This window comes from Mobula birostris, chromosome 20 (assembly GCF_030028105.1).
Source record: "Mobula birostris isolate sMobBir1 chromosome 20, sMobBir1.hap1, whole genome shotgun sequence".
Classification (NCBI taxonomy): domain Eukaryota; kingdom Metazoa; phylum Chordata; class Chondrichthyes; order Myliobatiformes; family Myliobatidae; genus Mobula; species Mobula birostris.
In genome coordinates this window covers 42,334,654-42,353,248 of record NC_092389.1, presented here as the reverse complement: position 1 = coordinate 42,353,248, position 18,595 = coordinate 42,334,654, and the positions used below count along the sequence as shown (strand labels likewise).

Below are 18,595 nucleotides of genomic sequence, written 5' to 3'. Positions count from 1 at the left end.
GATCAATAAACCAACTGTTTGTAATCAAATGACCTTGCCTGGTGCCTCATGGTTAGGTGTGTTTGCACCCGCACCAACCCCCATTCCCAGCACTCCTTTTCTGCCACCTGTCACATACCCCTCGCCAATCCCAACACCCTTTGCTCTCACCAGACTTACAAACTCGCTCTCCGCTCCATGTTGATAAATACTATGCTGTTCAAAAATCTTAGCCACCGTATTGTACTTCCTACAATCTTCGTTCTTAACTGTGCCTTAGACCACTGGAAATCTTGGCAAACATTGATTTCAAAGTTGTGCCAATGCTTGAGTCTAACAGGGAGGCCCCATACAACTAAGTCTACTTCACACCTCTGGTTACAACCATCATCTTAACAATCACAGAAGAATTCTCCACTTGGCACCTCTGCTCTCGATCTGGCTGGAAAGCCACTGCATCAGCCTCTGGAGTGCCACGTGTAAAACAGTGAGTGGAATGAAGACAGGTCAGAGTCAGAGTCAACCAGCTGGTGAAAAACATACGCAGGTGTTACAGCGTCAGTGCGAGATGGTGTAATGACAGCTTTGGGAACCCAAACCGTGGTGAAAATGTCTCTCCAAAGAACTGGTCTACCCCACAGGGAACACTCATCACACTTCAGCCGGCATCCAGGCATAAAATACACTGCACCATCAGCACCTACTTAGAAGAACAGCGCATTTGGGAAACTTTCAACACTGCTCGCACTCCATTCCCACAAACCTACTCAAGTTGAGTTTATTGTCATGTAGAGGTGCAATGAAAAAACTTGCTTGCAGCAGTATCAGAGGCAGGCGGCTATAGACACATAGAATATACTGTAGATTATGCATAAATTATACAAGTGAGGAAAAGCACTGTACAAATAGATCAAGGTTTAACGTTATTCACCATAGACATTTACGTGCACTAGGAATTTGCTGTACTGTGTTGACACGACATGCAACAAAAAAAAACATTCAATTATACAGAATAAAACATTATATAAAGTACCGACATGGAATAAAATGTAATACATACATAAACACCGGCATGTATTTACAATGTCAACAGCAGTATAAAAAGTGGTTTAAAATACTTACAGTGCAGTTAGTGCAGTACTTACACTGAGGGGTGTGTGGGGGATACCTAAAATCGTTGATCAGATTAACTGGCTGGGGGAAGGAACTTTTAAGATGGCATCAAAAGCAAAATTTTAATGAGAGAAAAACCAGAGGCTTGATCACAAGCAAGTCCATAGTAGTGCAAGAGATGTTTCATTGCTGAGATATGGTTAGGGTTCACATTCATTTATCACACATACATTGAAACATACAGAATTTGTGTCATTGGCGTTAACAACCAACAGACCTAAGGATGTGCTGAGGGCAGCCCTCAAATGTCGCCACACATTCTGCGCCAACATAGCGTGCCCACAACGGTCAGCAAAACAACACAAGCATCAACAACAGCAACAAAACAAGTTCCTTTTCTTCCACCACCCCCGCCAAAAAACCATCGACTAGCTGTGAAGGCTGGTTTGAAGAACTGAATTGCCATTGGAAAGTCGGTGTTTCTGACCTTGTGATGTGGGACTTTAGGTTTCAGCCTCTCTTGCCTGAGTGTAGCCGTGAGAAGAGAGCACGTGCTGAATGGTAGGGACCCTTGATGACAGATGCCACTTCTTCAGGCAGCATCTGTCAAGGGTGTGGAGGGTGTGGCCGTTATGGACTGGGCATGACTCCTTTTAGCTCTTTGTATCCCTGTGCAAGCAGTCAGTTGGATACATTCAATTGTACATCTGCAGAACCTCCTGCTTTCTCCCCTTAACCTTGACCACGACCACGTGGGTTTCCTCCCACGTTCCAAAGACCTATGGGTTAAAGTTAGTAGGTTTGGGCATGCTATGCTGGTACCAGAAACATGGCAACACTTGCTGGCTGCCCCTCCACCACATCCTCTGACTGTGTTGGTTGTTGAAGCAAACAACTCATTTCACTGCATGTTTCAATGTATATATGACAAATAAAGTCAATCTTTAACACAAGAGATTGTGCAGATGCTGGGATTCCAGAGCAACACACACAAAATGCTGGAGGAACTCAGCAGGTCAGGGAGCATCAATGGAAACAGTTGACGTTTCGAGCTGAAACCCTTCCTCAGAGCCAAAAGTCAACTGCTTAATCTTTCTCAACTTAAACTCACTAAGTATTAAGAAAGGGTAGGACGAGGGAACACACACTAATCCTCATAGCCAGATAAGAACTGGAGCGAGTGAGCAATTTCAAGTTCCTGGATGTCAATATCTCTGAGGAGCTAAGTTGGTCCTACATATCGATGGAGCTATAAGAAGACAAGACAGCGGCTATATTTCATTCAGAGTTTGAGGAGATTTGATATGTCACTTAAAACACTTGAAAACTTCTACAGGTGAATGGTGGCGAGCATTCTGACTGGCTGGTAATGGTGGGGGGGGTGGGGAAGGAGAGCTACTGCATAGGATCAACGTAAGCTGCATAGAGTTGTAAACTTGGTCAGCTCCATCATGGGTACTAGCCTCCATTGTATCTAAGGCATCTTCAAGAAGTGATGCCTCAAAAAGGTGGTATTCATCATTAAGGATCCCCACCACCTAGGACACGCCCTCTTCTCATTGTTAACATCAGGTAGGAGGTACAGAAGCCTGAAGGCACACACTCAGCGATTCAAGAACAATTTCTTCCCCATTCGATTTCTGAATGCATTGAAAACTACCTCACTACTTATTTTATTTCTGTTTTGCACTTATTTAGCTATTTGATATGGATATAAATTCAGTTTTCATCTATATCATGTTGTATCACATTGTACTGCAACCGCAAAGTTAACAAATTTCACAATCTCTGCCAGTGATATTAAACCTGATTCTTACTTTGATTCAACTCTTCAATGGCTTTTGCACCCAAGATGCACAAATGCGATTAATCTGCAACAATCCCTGTTTTGGATAAAAGTTAATAAAGAGCACTGCAGCAAGGATTTCAACTCTTCAATGTCTTTAGCACCCAAAGATGCATGAATGTGATTAATTCCTGCTTTGGGATGGAAGTTAATAAAGAGCACTGCAGCTGCAGAAGGCTGAGCATTATTCATGATCAACTGTGGAGAAAATAGAAATAACATTTGTAAGAACGGGAGCCCGAGGCAGCGGATTTAGCAGAGTGCCCTTTCACTGCTTTTCTCTGGGAAAGAAATCCAGCACTCTGCAATGAAAGTCTCTTCTCTGATCACTGTTATGGCTCCAAACAAACAAGTTTTGGTTGGAATCAGAACCCAGTGAAAAGAAGTCACCACCACAAAACCATTTATCACTTACCCAGACTCTTTGCCTGTAGGTCATGGCACAACATAAAAACATTATTCCAAATCATTTGACAGGCTTTCCATGGGTTTTGAGCTCACAATACTCCTGAGAAGGTGAGGTCACCCAATTTGCACTTGGGAGGCCAATTCATTCTCGAACTGCCCCGTCCATCTTTGGCCAATAAAACCACTTGCAAGGGTGGCTTTTAATAACTTGCCACAAAACAATGCTGTTACACTTGCATTCAATGTGTCGTATCAGACCAAAGATAGTCCAGACATCTCACAAATATTGATAGAGACAATATTTGAGGATTCTGAAAATTCAGTCACCAAAAGAGCAGATAATTGATTTTAAAAGTCGGGTCATTTATCTTATTTCATTTAGAGATACAGAGCTGAACAGACCCTTCCAGCCCACCAACAACCCACCCATTCAACACTAACCTAATCAGAGGACATGTTACAATGACCAATTAACCTACTAACCGGTACATCTTTAGACTGTGGAAGGAAACTGGAGCACCCAGGCAAACTCCAGAACATACAAACTTTCTTACAGAGGGTGTCAGATTTAAACTCCAACGCCTCAAGATGTAACAGTATCATGCTGACCGCTACACTACCATGGCATCTACAAAACAGAATTTATGTGTTCATTAAATCATAGAAGGTCTTCTCCTGTAACTAGCGAAGAACAGCTTGCATCAAGCTAACTAGCTGGTCCAAGTGGATAGAAATGGAAAACCACCACCCAGGGGGAAGTGACTAGAGTCAAGTAGGAGATGAGGCAACTCTTTCATTAGAGAGGGCACATAAAAATGAAGAAGGATTCTGAATTTCCAAAGTACACAAACATCTTATTTGCACCACTTTCCCTCTGGACACACATTGAGCTACAAGTAAATTTGAATATGGGGCAGGGAGGCAGAGAGACAGAGAGACATTTAAATATCTCTGCTCTCAATCCCACATATCACCCCACAACTTCTTTTGGAGCCAAAGAGTGTTTTTAAGCAATAGTCACTGTTGTAAATCACATCAGCCTGGATTACCTGTTGCTTTGGCTTTAGATTTAGGTATTGAACTGAACAACACCGAAAAGGTCTCCAATTCTCCACAGTGTGCTATAGTGAGAGGTGGTGAGCAGAGACCAAGAACCCCTACCACATTGAATATAAGTGTATCTCTTTGACCAGCTTTCTGTGTGTGTAGGCAGAGTCTTGCTGCTCAAATTATCACTCAGACCTGAGACAACTGCTCACATCTCCCAGTTACAGGAACAAAGTCTAGCCCACGGAGAGATGGGAGGGGCATGGAAATATTTTATTTAGAGACACACAGGCCCTTCCATCCATGTGATTAATTAACCTAATGTGTGAGGAAACCAGAGCACCCAGAGGAAACCCATACTGTCATAGGGAGAACATACAAACTCCTTGTAGACAGTGACAGAACTAAACCTGGGTCACTGGCACTGTAAAGCATTATGCTAACTGCTACACAACCTGGTCCGGATGCAGGAACTTGGGGAAAAGGAGAAGATCAAGTCAGCACTGACTAGATGGGCAGACAGGCCTGTTGATCGAGCGCTTTATGAGTATGAGATGCTTGTCCTTTCCAATCAACAACAGGCTGTAAATAATGACCAGAACTGCTCCCCAAGGTTCTCCTGTTTCTATGCTGACACAAAACAGCTCCATGTTAATCTGCGGGTCTGGGACAGAAAGGAACAGACTAGATGCGCTATGACACCAGCAATGCTTTGTGATGACTAATTTGCTTGGACCAGCAGATGAACTGTGGATAAGAACTCAATCAACCGGCAACAAGTTCTCATGATGGCGTGTGGGTTGCCACAGAACGTAATGTGCACAGGGAACAGCCATGATGTGGGATTGGTTTTATGCAACCATTTCTAATCTTAAATGCAAGAGGTTCTGCAGATGCTGAAAATCGAGAGCAACACACACAAAATGCTGGAGGAACTCAGCAGGTCAGGCAGCATCTATGGAAATGAATAACCATTCGAAGTTTCAAGCGGAGACCCTTCATCACGTCTGGAAAGGAAGAGGGAAGATGCCAGAATAAATTGGAGGGAGGGGTAGTAGGACAATTTAAAAGGTGATAGGTGAAGCCAGGTGGGTGGGGCTGGGGGGGGGGGGTTGACATGAGAAGCTGAGAGGTGATAGGTGGAAAAGGCAAATAGATGGAGAAGGAGGAATCTGATAGGAGAGTAGCCCAAAGGAGGATGGGCACCAAGGGAGGTGAACAGAAGAGATGAGGAAAGAGTAGAGAATAGAAGAGGGAAGGGGGAGGTAAAAAAAAAATTACAAGAAATCGGTGTTCATGCCATCAAGTTGGAGGCTACACAGATGGAATATGAATGGAATCTTCCACCCTGAGAGTGGCCTCATCATGGCAGAAGAGGAGGTCATTTACCAACATGTCAGAACAGGAATGGGGATTGGAATTAAAATGGCCAGCCACCAGGAAAAATCTTTGCTAACTTGATGTCACAGTATTTCAATTTCTTGGATGGAGCAGTGGGCCATCAATGATTCAAGGCAATGACACATTCTATTGTATCAGCAGGATTTATAACATGACCTTTTATTAAAGCATACCATGCACTAATCACTGTTATAAGGAGTAATCTCTAAAATGCAATCTGAAGCCACTTCTGATGCACACTGGCAGCTTTAACAGCATTCAGAGGCTAGAGCCAAGTGCAAGACATCATGAAGTTAGAAGTCTTATATTAACTCAGGAAGTTAAAAATAGGAATTTCTTATTGTCCATAGTATTTTGCAGAAATAATTTAAGCCAGCACAAAGGGACAGAGAGAGAGACAGACAGCAAGAAAGAGAGAGGCAGGCAGGCAGACAGACACAAACACACACAGAAGCAAATTTTGGTTCCTCAAGCTTTAGACATTCACAGTAACAAACAACCCCTTCTATTATTCAGTGGGGTAGAGATCACTATAGTGTGCACACTTAAAATGACCAAGCCATTTTACAAGAGGTTTATTCAGCATGTACCTTGAGCTTATCAGAGCTGTTGATTACATCATCTGAAGATGAGTCACTCCCAGTTAAAAACTCAACACAATGTACCAACTCCCTGCAGGACAGCTACTCTAACAACGTGAAATGTGGTCACCAAATGGGAGAGCTCACGCACAAAACAGTTCGCTAATTCCCTTGCATTCAGTTCTTCCACTTGAATGGATAAAAACTCTTTCAAAATTACAATTGCAATTCCTTTCTCCCCCCACCTTTCAAACAGATCCCACCCCCCCCCCCCACCCTTACCAACCCTTTTTATTTTTCTCAGGCACTCTACACGGGTTCTCAGAGTCTCACAATGCAAATAAGGCCAGCGTTCATTCACGGAGTGATTAATATGCAGAGGCAGCTTGTGGGTTTACCAGGAAAACCTCTTCAAGCATGGTGACTCTTGCCAGCAGTTTAAATCATCCAAAGGTTGGTTGAAAGGAAGGAACAGTGTCCTCCCTTGTATTAAGCAACATCTTCAATAAACATCCAGTGGCTGCTGACTGCTTTAGCAAAAAAATGTCAAAGATGCTCATAAGGAAAAAAAAAGGACCTGCCTGCCACGACTGAAATTACACAATTTTCACAAAAGACTTAAAAATTTAATAACTGCATGATAGTGCTGTCAACGTCTTCATGTCACCATGAAACAAGAGTACTGAATCTGCCTCCTGCAACATTTAGGACTGTATTTTAAAATGCCAAAAGCTTCCTGCCACACAGCTCTCGTGACAATTAAATGCTATTTTAGCACAGCTGTAAAAATGCAAAGTATAAATGTAAAACTGTCACTGTTCAGACTAATTCGAGAACGTTCACCTCTCTCTCCACACCTCATACGCGTTTCCTGGACCTCTGAACAAAGTGATTTGACAAAAGACAAAGGACTAGATATAAATTATTAAGGACCCCACCACCCAGGACATGTCCTTCTCTCACTATCACCATCAGGGAGGAGGTACAGGAGCCTGAAGACGCACACTCAATCCTTGAAGAACAGTTTCTTCCCCTCCACAATCAGATTTCTGAACAGGTAATGAACCAATCTATGAATACTATCTCACTATTTTTACTCTTTTGGCATGACTTACTTCAGCTAATTATTTAATATATTTCTTATCGTAATTTATTTTTTTACGAATTGGACTGTACTGCCACTGCAAAACAACAAATTCCATGACAATGTCAGTGATATTAAACCTGATTCTAATTCTCAATAGCTGGACAAGCTCGCTAAGACAAGACAGATCACATCTCTTTATGTATCTATTGAGAAACAGTGTTAATACAGCCCTTCGAGCCATGCCGCCCAGCAATCCCCGATTTAACCCTGGCCTCTTCACAGGACAATTTACAATGACAAATTAACATACCAACCAATACATCATTGGACTGTGGGAGGAAACCCATCTGGTTATGAGAAGGTACAAACTCTTCACAGACAGCAGCAGGACTGTGCTCTACCATTCACCCATTAAACCATCCCACCACCACTACTTTATTATTTCCTGTCAGAATCAGTGTGATTATGAAGAAAGCCTGGCAATGCCTCTACTTCCTCAGGAGTTTGCGAAGACTCAGCAGGACATCTAAAACCTTGACAAACTTCTATGGATGTTTGGTGGAGAGTATATTGACAAGTTGCATAACAGCCTGGTATGGAAACACCAACGCCCTTAAACTGAAAATCCTACAAAGCGTAGTGAATATGGGTAAAGGTCACCACCATTGAGCACATTTACATGAAACACTGTCACAGGAAAACAGCATCATTATCAACGACCTCTACTACCCAGGTCATGCTCTCCTCTCCCTGCTGCCATCAAGATGATGATACAGGAGCTTCAGGACTCGCACCACCAGGTTTAGGAACAGTTACTACCCCTCAACCATCCGGCTTTTGTGAATAACTTCACTCGCCCCATCACTGAATTGTTCCTACAACCCACAGACTCACTTTCAAGGACTTCATCTCATATTTTTGATATTTACTGCTAATTTCTTATTATCTTTTTCTTTTGTGTTTGCACAGTTTGTTGTCTTTTGCACATTGGTTGTTTGTCCATCTTGTTGTGTGCAGTTTTGCTAAGTAATATAATCCTCCAAGTACAGGTTACTGCATCACTGTAACGGTATTTACAACATAGAAGAGTACAGCAGAGGAAAAAGCCACTCAGCCCACAATGTTGTGCTGAACCAGCTAAAAAGCAACTCAAACACACCCAAACACTAATCCCTCCTACCTCCACCATGTCCATATCCCTCCATCTTCCTTCCAGCAATGTGCCTGTCCAAACATCTCTTAAATGCCTCTAATGTATTTGCCTCTACCATCGTATCAGGCAGCACATTCCAGGCATCCACAAACAGAGACAAGGGGGAATTTCTTTAGGCAGAGTGTGGTGAATCCATGGAATTTATTGCCAGAGACTGCTGTGGAATCCAAGTCATTGCGTATAAAGTGCGGGTTGATAGGTTCTTGATTAATAAGGGTGTCAAAGGTTATGGAGAAAAGACAGGACAAAGGCATTGAACAGAAAATCCTACAAAAAGTAGTGGATACGGCCCAATCCATCAAGGGTAAAGCCCTCCCCACCACTGAGCACATCTATATGAAGTGTTGTTGCAGGAAAGTAGTATCCATCATCAGGGACACCCACCATCCAGGTCATGCTCTCTCTCACTCCCGTCATCAGGAAGAAGGTACAGGAGCCTCAGGACTCACATCACCAGGTTCAGGAATAGTTATTACCCCTCAACCATTAGGCTTTTAAACCAGAGGGGATAACTTCACTCAACTTCTCATGCCCCAGCACTAAAATATTCCCACAACCTATGCACTACTTTCAAGGACTCTTCATCTTGTGTTCTTGATATTTATTGTTTATTTATTATTGTTTTTGTATTTTCAGTTTGTTGCCTTTTGCACATTTGCTAAATGCCCAAGTTGGTGGGTATTTCATTGATTCTATTATTATTGTATGATGGATTTATTGATTATACCTGCAAGAAAATAAATCTCAGGGTTGTAGATGATGATACATATTTACTTTGAACTTTGAATCAGTCATGATGGGATGGCAGAGACAACTCGATGGGCTGAATGGTATAATTCTGCTCCTATGTTTTTGGCCTTAAACCATAGTACCTCCTTCCTATTAACTTCAACTGTGTGACAGACACAGGCCACTATCCCATGAACTTCTACTGCAATAGACCATCAAAACTATTCTTCTTCCTCCATAAAAAGAATTTCAGGATGTATATGTATACATTGTTCTGACATTAAATGTAAGTATTGAACTGATTAAAGTAATCTGCATTCGGTTTCCTCCCACAGTCCAAAGATGTACCAATTAGTAGGTTAAGACCATAAGACATGGGAGCAGAATTAGGCAACTGGTCTAACTGGTCATTGTAAATTGTCCTGTGGTTAGGCTAGGGTTAAATACTGTAGGTGGGTTACTGGGGAGTTTGGCCTGTTGAGCTGGAAGGGCCTGTAAATTGTCCTGTGATTAGGCTAGGGTTAAATGGGTGGGTTGCTGGGCAGCACGGCTCATTGTAGCAAGAGCCTGTTCCATGTTGTATCTCTAAATAAAGATATAAATGGTAGCCAACATTTTCTGTCACCATTCTCAAAACTGCACCTCTGCTAGGCTCATTCCTGCCTTCAGCACAGGCTGTCCTCCTTTTCAGCACCATGTTCTGCATATAAATGGACAGAAAGACAAAATCATTGATCTCTCCAGCTAAAAGCATGGAGAGCTCATCAGCAGCACAGATGGAGAACAAACTCCAAATGGAAGAGAAATGGCCGTTTCTCATTAGACACAACGTTTGCATTGCTGTAACTCATTACTGCCGCTTTAGTTATGGTGGTCAAGAAAATGGTCCCAAGATGCACGGCCTGCCTTCAGACAACAGGCAGCAAAATGAAAGAATTCTATTATTGCTTTTATTATTCCACAGGGGTATTCAATCAATTTACATTTATTAGTTACAGCAGAGTAAGTAAACACACAGGGAACAAACAGTCAAAACACGAGGAGTTCAGCAGGATGATGCTGAGTATACACTCAATATTTATATACACTCTCTAGTCGAAAGAGCGCAGGATGAATTTCACAATCTAGACAATAAATTCAAAGTAAATTTATCATCAAAGTGCATATATGTCACCATATACTACCCTGAGATTCATTTTCTTGCAGGCATTCACAGTAGATACAAAGAAACACAGTAGAATCAACAAAAAGCAATAGAGGACAAAGACAGACAAATAAAACCCCTGATGGACAATTCACTATTTATATCCACTATTCACATTTTCCACTCCGTGTTATACCCCAATAGACTTTGAAAAATAAAAGATATTCTCTGCATTAAAATACTCGTAGAGTCCTCAATTGTGCAAATAAAAGGACAGACCAAATGCAAATTCACGGCGGGCAACATTCTGAATACAAAAGCAGAGTCGTAGAATCAATATGTCTCTTTAGACAATGATACACCTTCATTAAACAAGCAGAATAATCCTTCAGTGTCGTTGTAGCATTTTGAAAAGGTAAACTATTCATACTTTTGGTTGTTAGAGGAAACAAAGAAACAGTCAGTGGAGTTTCGAGGAACATTCTGATTTAGATTTCATGAAGGAAAAGAAACATAATAAACTCTGAGTAATTCTCCTGTTCCACTGCTCATGTTGATTGGGAACAGCAGCGGGACCCTTGCACTTGTTTATCCTGAATCCCAATCCAATCTGACCATCTCACTGATGGTAAGAACTGGGATAGATCATCACTGACAGTATTATTGTCCTTAGTAGTGAAACATTAGCCTCCAGATTCTAAAAAATTTCTTAAAAATGTACAGAGCTGCACTTAGAACATTCATAATAAAGTAAATCATCTCCAACTAGTGAACAGGCACATTACATGCACAAAATCCTGGAGGAATTGTGCAGGACAGGCAGGGAACTGGACAGTCAATAAACACTTTGGTTTGAGACCCTTCATTTGGGTAGATGAATGGTTTTGACCCAAAACACTGTCCATTTCCCTCCATAGATGCTGCCTGACCCACTGAGTTCCTTCAACTTTCTGTCTGTTGCTCCAGGTTTTCAGCATCTGCAGTCTCTTCTGTCAATAAAACATCACAGTCAATTTGCAATATGCATGCATAGTCCATGCCTTCTCACGTCTAAACTGAAAAGTGAAGTTTGAATTACAATGAGACTGTCCCTGCTCCTACCTTGCTGCAGTTTTGTGGGAATTACCGTTAGCAGATACAAAAAAGTAAACAAAGAAATAAATAAACTGAGAACATAAGTTGTAGATTGTGTAGTTTTTCAACGAGTCTGTGGCTGACTGGAACTTACTGAATGTTGAAAGGCATATAGGGTGGACGTGGAGAGGATGTTTTCTATAGTGGGGGGGTCTGGGACCAGAGGGCACATTTAGAAAAGAGATAAGAAGGAATTTCTTTAGCCAGAGGGAGTTGAATCTGTGGAACCCTTTGCCACAGATGGCTGTGGAGGCCAAGTAATTGGGTATATTTAAAAGAGAATTTGTTAGGTTCTTGATTAGTAAGGATGTCAAAGGTTACGGGGAGAAGGCAGGAGAATGGGTTGAGAGGGATAATAAATCAGCCATGATGGAATGGTGGAACAGACTCAATGGGCTGAATGGCCTAATTCTGTTCCTGTGGCTTATAGTTTTATGGTCAGTAGAGCCGCTTCCTCAAAGAATTGTTGACTCAGGTTCAATCCTGACCTCCAGAGCTGTGTGAGAAGACTGCATTCTCTCCCTGGAACAAGATGTTCTGGTTTCTCCCACCTTCCAATAAAATACAGGTTAATAAGTTAATTGGCCACTGGAAATTTATTCCCAAGTGTGTAAATGAGGGGTAGAAACTGGGAGTGGAGGCAGTAGATGGGGAGAGGGAAGCACCGGTGTGAAACTAATGTTTGATGCTTAGCGTGCACTTGATGAAGGGTCTCAGCCTGAAATGTCGACTGTTTATTTCCTTCCACAGACGCTGCCTGACCTGTTGAGTTTCCAGCATTTTGTGTGCGTTGGTCAAAAGACCTGCTCCTTTTCTGTACACCTCTATAACTTCATGACTCCAGAGACAGAATACATTGAAGTATCTGAAGAAAAGAAGCTGGAATTACAGCACACTTTGTGACAAAAAAAAACAAAGGATAATACACTTCCATTGTTTTCCACAGGCTGGTTTTAATCTCTGGTAGAACTGAAAGTGTTGTAACTGACATGGACAGTCTCAAGCCCGGCTGCAAAAGGAGGAGAGTTGGGTATGGGGCTAGCAACCCCATCCTGTAACAACCCGGAGCTGCAGAAACACCAACAGAATCAGAATCAGGTTTATTATCACTGGCATGTGTCATGAAATTCGTTAACTTAGCAGCAGCAGTTCAATGCAATGCATAACAAAGAGAGAAAATAAGTAATTACAGTAAGTATATATATGTATATTAAGTATTTACATTAAAAATAGTGCAAAACAGAAATAATATCATATAAAGAAGTCCTATTCCTTGGGAGAGGAAGGATACACCAAGAAGATGGGCTACACCTGGGAAATCACAGGACAGGACAGAGGACTCTGGTGAGCTGCTGTTGGCAACCTATGCCCCAGAAGGGGTGATGGGCTTAAGAAGAACTGAAAGCGAGAAATATATAGAGAGAAAAAAATAATTTTTTTAAAGAATTCTGCTTTTTTGTCAATCAATGGTACTAAAACTGGAGTAGGTTTATTTTAATCAATAGCTTTACAGGTGTGGCTATAATAAAACTTAATTCTGTAAGATAGAAAGTGTAAGTGTCACAATTTGGAGTGGAATCATTCACAATGCTACTCTTGCTGCACAAAAATGTCTTCTTTGAAATGAGGAAGTTTTTAGCCAAAGGGTAGTGAATCAGTGGAATTCATTGCCACGGATGGCTGTGGAGGCCAAGTCATTCAGTTTATTTAAAGCGGAGGTTCATAAGTTCCTGATTAATCAGGATATCAAAAGTTATGGGGGAGAAGGCAGGAGAATATGGTTGAGAGGGATAATAAATCAGCCATGACGGAATGGCAGAGTGGACTTGATGGGTTGAAAGGCCTAATTCAGTTCCTACGTCTTATGGTGTTAACTAAGTAGACCACCTATAATCAGCAATGATGACTCTTCACTACTCACACACACTACCTACCTCAAGTTCCATTCTCTCCAAACACGACAAAACAAAATCTATGCAATTATCAACAGTTTTTAAATTTTTGGATAGCAAGAGAATGAAGGGATATGGGGTTAAGTATAGAAACAGGACATGGAACTATTCAATTAGCCAAAATTTTCCTAAATGATGGAACAGGTATGAGGGGCCAAATAGCCTACACGTTCAAAGGAAAACCCTTTAGAAGCTGTTGCATCTCTACACTAAAAAATAATGCAAGGTGCCACCTCAAACTGCAGGAACATATTTGAAGACGTCCTTAGTCCATCCCCTTGCACAAGGTGATTGTGGTTACAGAGAAAACACAGGAGACCTTCAGGGAGGAGTTGATGTTCTGGGTGTAGGCTCTTTCATCGAGGGCTGACACCAGCTGCCCTAGTCACTCCACAGCTGTGATCCAACTTGCTCAGCCTCTGCACTATGGTCAGTTTTTGTTATCAACTTAGAGCACCTGCAAATCTTTGTGTGTTTTTTTTCCATTTCTTGCTTTTGCTGAACATTCTCTGAACTCAACAATCTTACCATGGAAGCAAAGGTATAGTCAATGTTCCAGGTATCAGGTCCAGAGTCATGGTGCAGGGTCTTGATCTAAAGCATCAACTATTCCTTCATCCCCACAGATGCTGTCTGACCTGCTGAGTTCCTCCAGCAAGTTTTTTTTTGTTCCCGATTCCAGCTGTTGCAGCTTCTCATGTGCCAACAACCTTAACATCCTAGAGAAAAGCTGGGCAGTAATGAATGTATTTGGCTTCACTGAACTTATAAACCATAGGAAAAACCCATGGAAATACCACTATTTTCTAATACATACCTCAAAACATCTAGTTACTTAGAGATACAGGCTTTCCTGCACACTGAGTCACACCATCCAGCAACCCACCTATTTAACACTAGTCTAATCACAGGACAATTTACAGTACAATGACAAATTAACTTACTAACCATTGTGTCTTTGGACTACAGGAGAAAAGTGAAGCACCCTGAAAAGCCCACCAGGTTCATGGGCAGAAAGTTCCAAAATCTTTACAGATGGTGCAGGAATTGAACTTTGAACTGCATAATGCCCAGAGCTATAATAGCATTGCACTATCTGATCAAAACAAGAATCACAGGACTCTCTGGTCCAATATCAGTGCTTCCAAACCATTTCTTCCTCCACCATTGACAAATGCACTCCCCCCACTCCAATAAAATGGTGGCTTATAGATTTCTGGCTCATTTCCACTCACAGTGAGCTCTCATATTTCAAGCAGATTGCTGAAGGGTCTAACCTAATCAGCTCAAAGGAGTGCTGGGGGCAGGTAGCTAAGTGTGGGGGTGGGGGGGGGGAGGAGGGAAGGAATGTCACATGAGAATGCTCAAGGGAAGCCACCAGCATCTGTCTCTGGAATAATATTCTGGGAGACCCAAGACAGAGGGGAGGCCAATTATTATATCAAAAGTGGACGGGCAAACATCTGAAAATTCAGAATCACTTATAATGGGAGCATTGTAACAGGAACCCGTTGGGTTTACAAACCCTGTACTCATACACTCTCTAATATTAATCTGCATTAACTTTAGCTATAGCTAAAAAAAAATCAGGTGGGTTGCAGAACCAGCCTTGCCCCTAATGTCTTCCATCTTATGGGAATCTATTGCATTTCTTTGTTTCTCTGAGGGTGCCTGCAAGAAAACAAATCCCAAGGTTGTATATGGTATACATACTTTGATAATAAATTTCTTCTGAATTTTGATTACAATCTCTTATCATTTTGGTATTCCTACCTTGGTCTCCCAGAACCTATTTCAACTTATCCACTAACCACTGAAACCAGCTTCAGAAATGCTCCAAGGCATCCTTACAGTCTCTGTAGCTTTCCTTTCCTCTTGAAACTCATGGCACCTGAAGCCAGAAATTTCAACATTCCATTTGACCCCTTGGCTCTGCTTCAGACCAGCGGGATTCCTTTCCTTCAAAGCTATAGTTGGAATCAAGTGCCAGCCAAGTGAGCAGCAAAGAGGCTGCATTTATCAACCAGTGATTGTCGGCTTCTCAAAAAGCCGACGTATTTTCCTTGGAAACACAATTGATCAAATGTGCCCGATCTATTAAGGTCTTAATATCCATCCCTTTCACCTTGAAATCCATACAGTTCGGTATCAATAATAGGAATATTGATTCCACTAAACTTAAAAGATTAATTATCAGGACATTTTTAAGCCATGCACTTAAAGTAGCTCTCACATACAAAGGGTTCATTTATGGATAACATCTTTTTTTTCATGCCCAACTGCCAAAGGATTTCAAATTTTTTTATTTTAAAAATCTGATTTCGTAAAAATATATCAACAATCGAGGAACGAGCAAGAATATTTAATTTGTCCAAAGTGCAAGGGATATTCTCAAGTCAATTATCCATCAGACATACTATGTACCACAGCGTCACACCCAATATGAAGCACACCTTCCCCCCCCCTTTTTAATATTTTCCGCCGCTTACAGATATAAGAGTAGATTGTGAAACAGCTGGAAACAGGCTGCCTTGTCCTCTGTAGGTGCAGCTATAGAGTATCACATTAACGAGGTAGTTATAGCTCGGAAGGGACCAGGAAAAGCCTCCCGCCCAGACGAGTTGCGGTTATTCTACATACACTGGTCTGGGCTTTGATCCGCTACAAGAAAGCTCACACATTTCACACTCTGGTTCCAGAGTTTAGCTTGCGAAACCTAAAAAGAGCATGCTCTTGCAAACAAATCGCCTTCTTTTAAAACAAAAGGGGGTTTTAATACGTGGTCCAGGTCCGTGAGCAGTCGCCTGGGTTTCCGGGCTCCTGCTCTCCCAACAGTGACACCCAACCAAACGACCTGCTCCATCTAGCCCGCTGATGTTCGCTGTTCAGTTACAGGGCTGTGGGCTGCGCGTCGGTGCCAAGGATCCCAGGATAGTATCTCCACCCAAAGGTGACCCCCCACCACCAACGCACGTTCCTCTCCCCGGATCCCACTCACGCCCAATCTCTTTGGGGTTGAAGGCACTCCCCTGGTCCCATCTCTCTGGGGTAAAGGGAATAAGGCTGATTGATATGTATTTCATGAGCAACAAGGGAGGAAGGTCTGTGAAAGGAGTGAGTGTAAAACAGACTCCACCCTCACGAAGAGGAGGTAACTGTAGGCAACTGGAGAATGGTTCTATCAGTGCCCGTGGGCAACCGCAGACCCCCACCTCCCCAGCCGGAGTTCGCCTTGGCTACCGGATCTCTTACCCCAAGTGAACCCCACCATGCACACACCTCTTCACCCGGCTGGCAATGCTCTGGGGCAGCCGTGCCAGGGAATGCTCTTGCCAACGGGTCAGCCCAAGGCACTGACCAAAAGCTCCCGGGACCCCCCTCCCCTCTACCATCACCAAACAAACCCAGCTTCAGATCCTGTAGGAATGGGCACCCACGGCGGGAACTGACAGTTGTCCACCAGGAATGGGATCTCCCTGTGCTACGGTGACCGGCTTCCAGCTGGCCGGGAGAAGGGGGGTTTGGATGGGAGGTGGGTGGTGGTGGGTTGTTTGATTGCATCTCACGGGAATTACTGCAAATTGTCCCCGGGAAGCCGAACAATGCAAACCCAGGGGCGCAGCAGTGGCGCCGGAGCATCCTCGGATTTCGGAGCGTGCACAGGCTCCGCGGGAGAGCGGTCGCCACCCGCCAGCAGTGCAGCTTATTGACCAGGCGAGGACAAAGAAACCGCTGGATTGCACTAAATAACAGCCCCTGCCCCAGGTGCAAATACAAGCACTGCGCCAAGCTGCATTTAGTGCAACGGGAGAAAAATCTGCAATAAATCGCACATTGGACTAAGCGAAATTATGGTTTTGCTGAAAATTAAGATGCAATGTTGCTCACTGCTCCAATTTTTATGCTACCCTGAGAATTACAAGTGCATTCATTATTTTGCATTGAAGAAGATAAATGTGTGTTTGTTACCTGTGGTAGTGAACAGGAGAAGCCCAGAGAGGAAAGTCCTGCTTTGTGACATACTTGGTGCTGTTCAGTCCGCTCCAGCCGTCGTCCGCTCCGCGCTCTCGCCCACTCGCTGCTGCTTCTGCCTCCACCTGATCACTACGCGCTCCTTTAATTCAGGCCGTCTCCGTCCGCTAGCCGCTCGCCCGCCCGCCCAGTCGTCTCTCCGCAAGTAGTGCCCTGCTCATTCCCCTCCTCAAGATTCATCCGCCCACGGAAATTCTCAAAGCCCGCGGTGGATTACCTCCACCTCCCCGCAGGTTGGGTCATCACCTCCCTGCGCCTGCAGCGCGAAGACAATGGATCCCGCAAAATGCTGCCGTTGCGGTTCCAAATTGTGCTTTATAACAACTAATGAGTTAACAAAAAAAAACAACCATCGTCGGGTGTAAACATCAAGGCTCAGCGGCGAGGTTGCAAAATCGGATATTGGGAATCCAAAGACCAAATGGACCTCTTTTTTCTCCTCAGATCCAGCCCGACCCCTGTATATTTTACTTTTTTCCCCCCATTTTGCGTTCGTAGTTTTTTTTTACTTCAGCAGGAGAAGGTTCCCTGCTTTGAGCCTTGCCCTCCCACCAAACGATAAGTGCCCCATCTGGGAAGATTACCAAGCAGGTCCAAAAGAACCATCCTTCCCTCAGCTGAAAGGGATTTACCATTGTGTGTATCATACATCCATCATTCATCTCAAGATGCCATTGAAGTGAGCAGCTAGCCAAATCACTTCAGAAAAGATTAACCACATAATAGAAGCAGAGTAGGCCACCTGGCCCATCGAGACTGCTCCTTGATTCAATAAGACCATGGCTGTTCTGGTCTTGGACTGAGATTTACCTACTTGCCTTTTCCCCCACAATCTTTAATTCTCTTGCTATGTAAAAATCTATATAACTCTTGTACGTAATAAAGTGGCCACTAAATGTGTGTTCATGGTCTTCTGCTGCTGTAATCCA

General features: G+C 43.0%; 1 protein-coding gene across 7 annotated transcripts in view; it reads right to left on the bottom strand.

Annotated features, from left to right (window-relative positions):
* Nucleotides 1-17,747, bottom strand: part of LOC140185152 (neural cell adhesion molecule 1-like) — a 722,060-nt gene extending 704,313 nt beyond the window's left edge. For 6 of the 7 annotated variants that reach the window (XM_072238533.1, XM_072238530.1, XM_072238531.1 and 3 more), the window contains exon 1: nt 17,604-17,746. In XM_072238533.1, coding sequence (XP_072094634.1) covers nt 17,604-17,655 — 52 coding nt within the window. In that variant the 5' untranslated portion in view covers nt 17,656-17,746. Of the gene's footprint in view, nt 1-17,603 lie in introns of all 7 variants that reach the window. The other variant, XM_072238532.1, reaches the window with a different exon arrangement.
* Between the last annotated feature and the right edge of the window lie 848 nt (nt 17,748-18,595).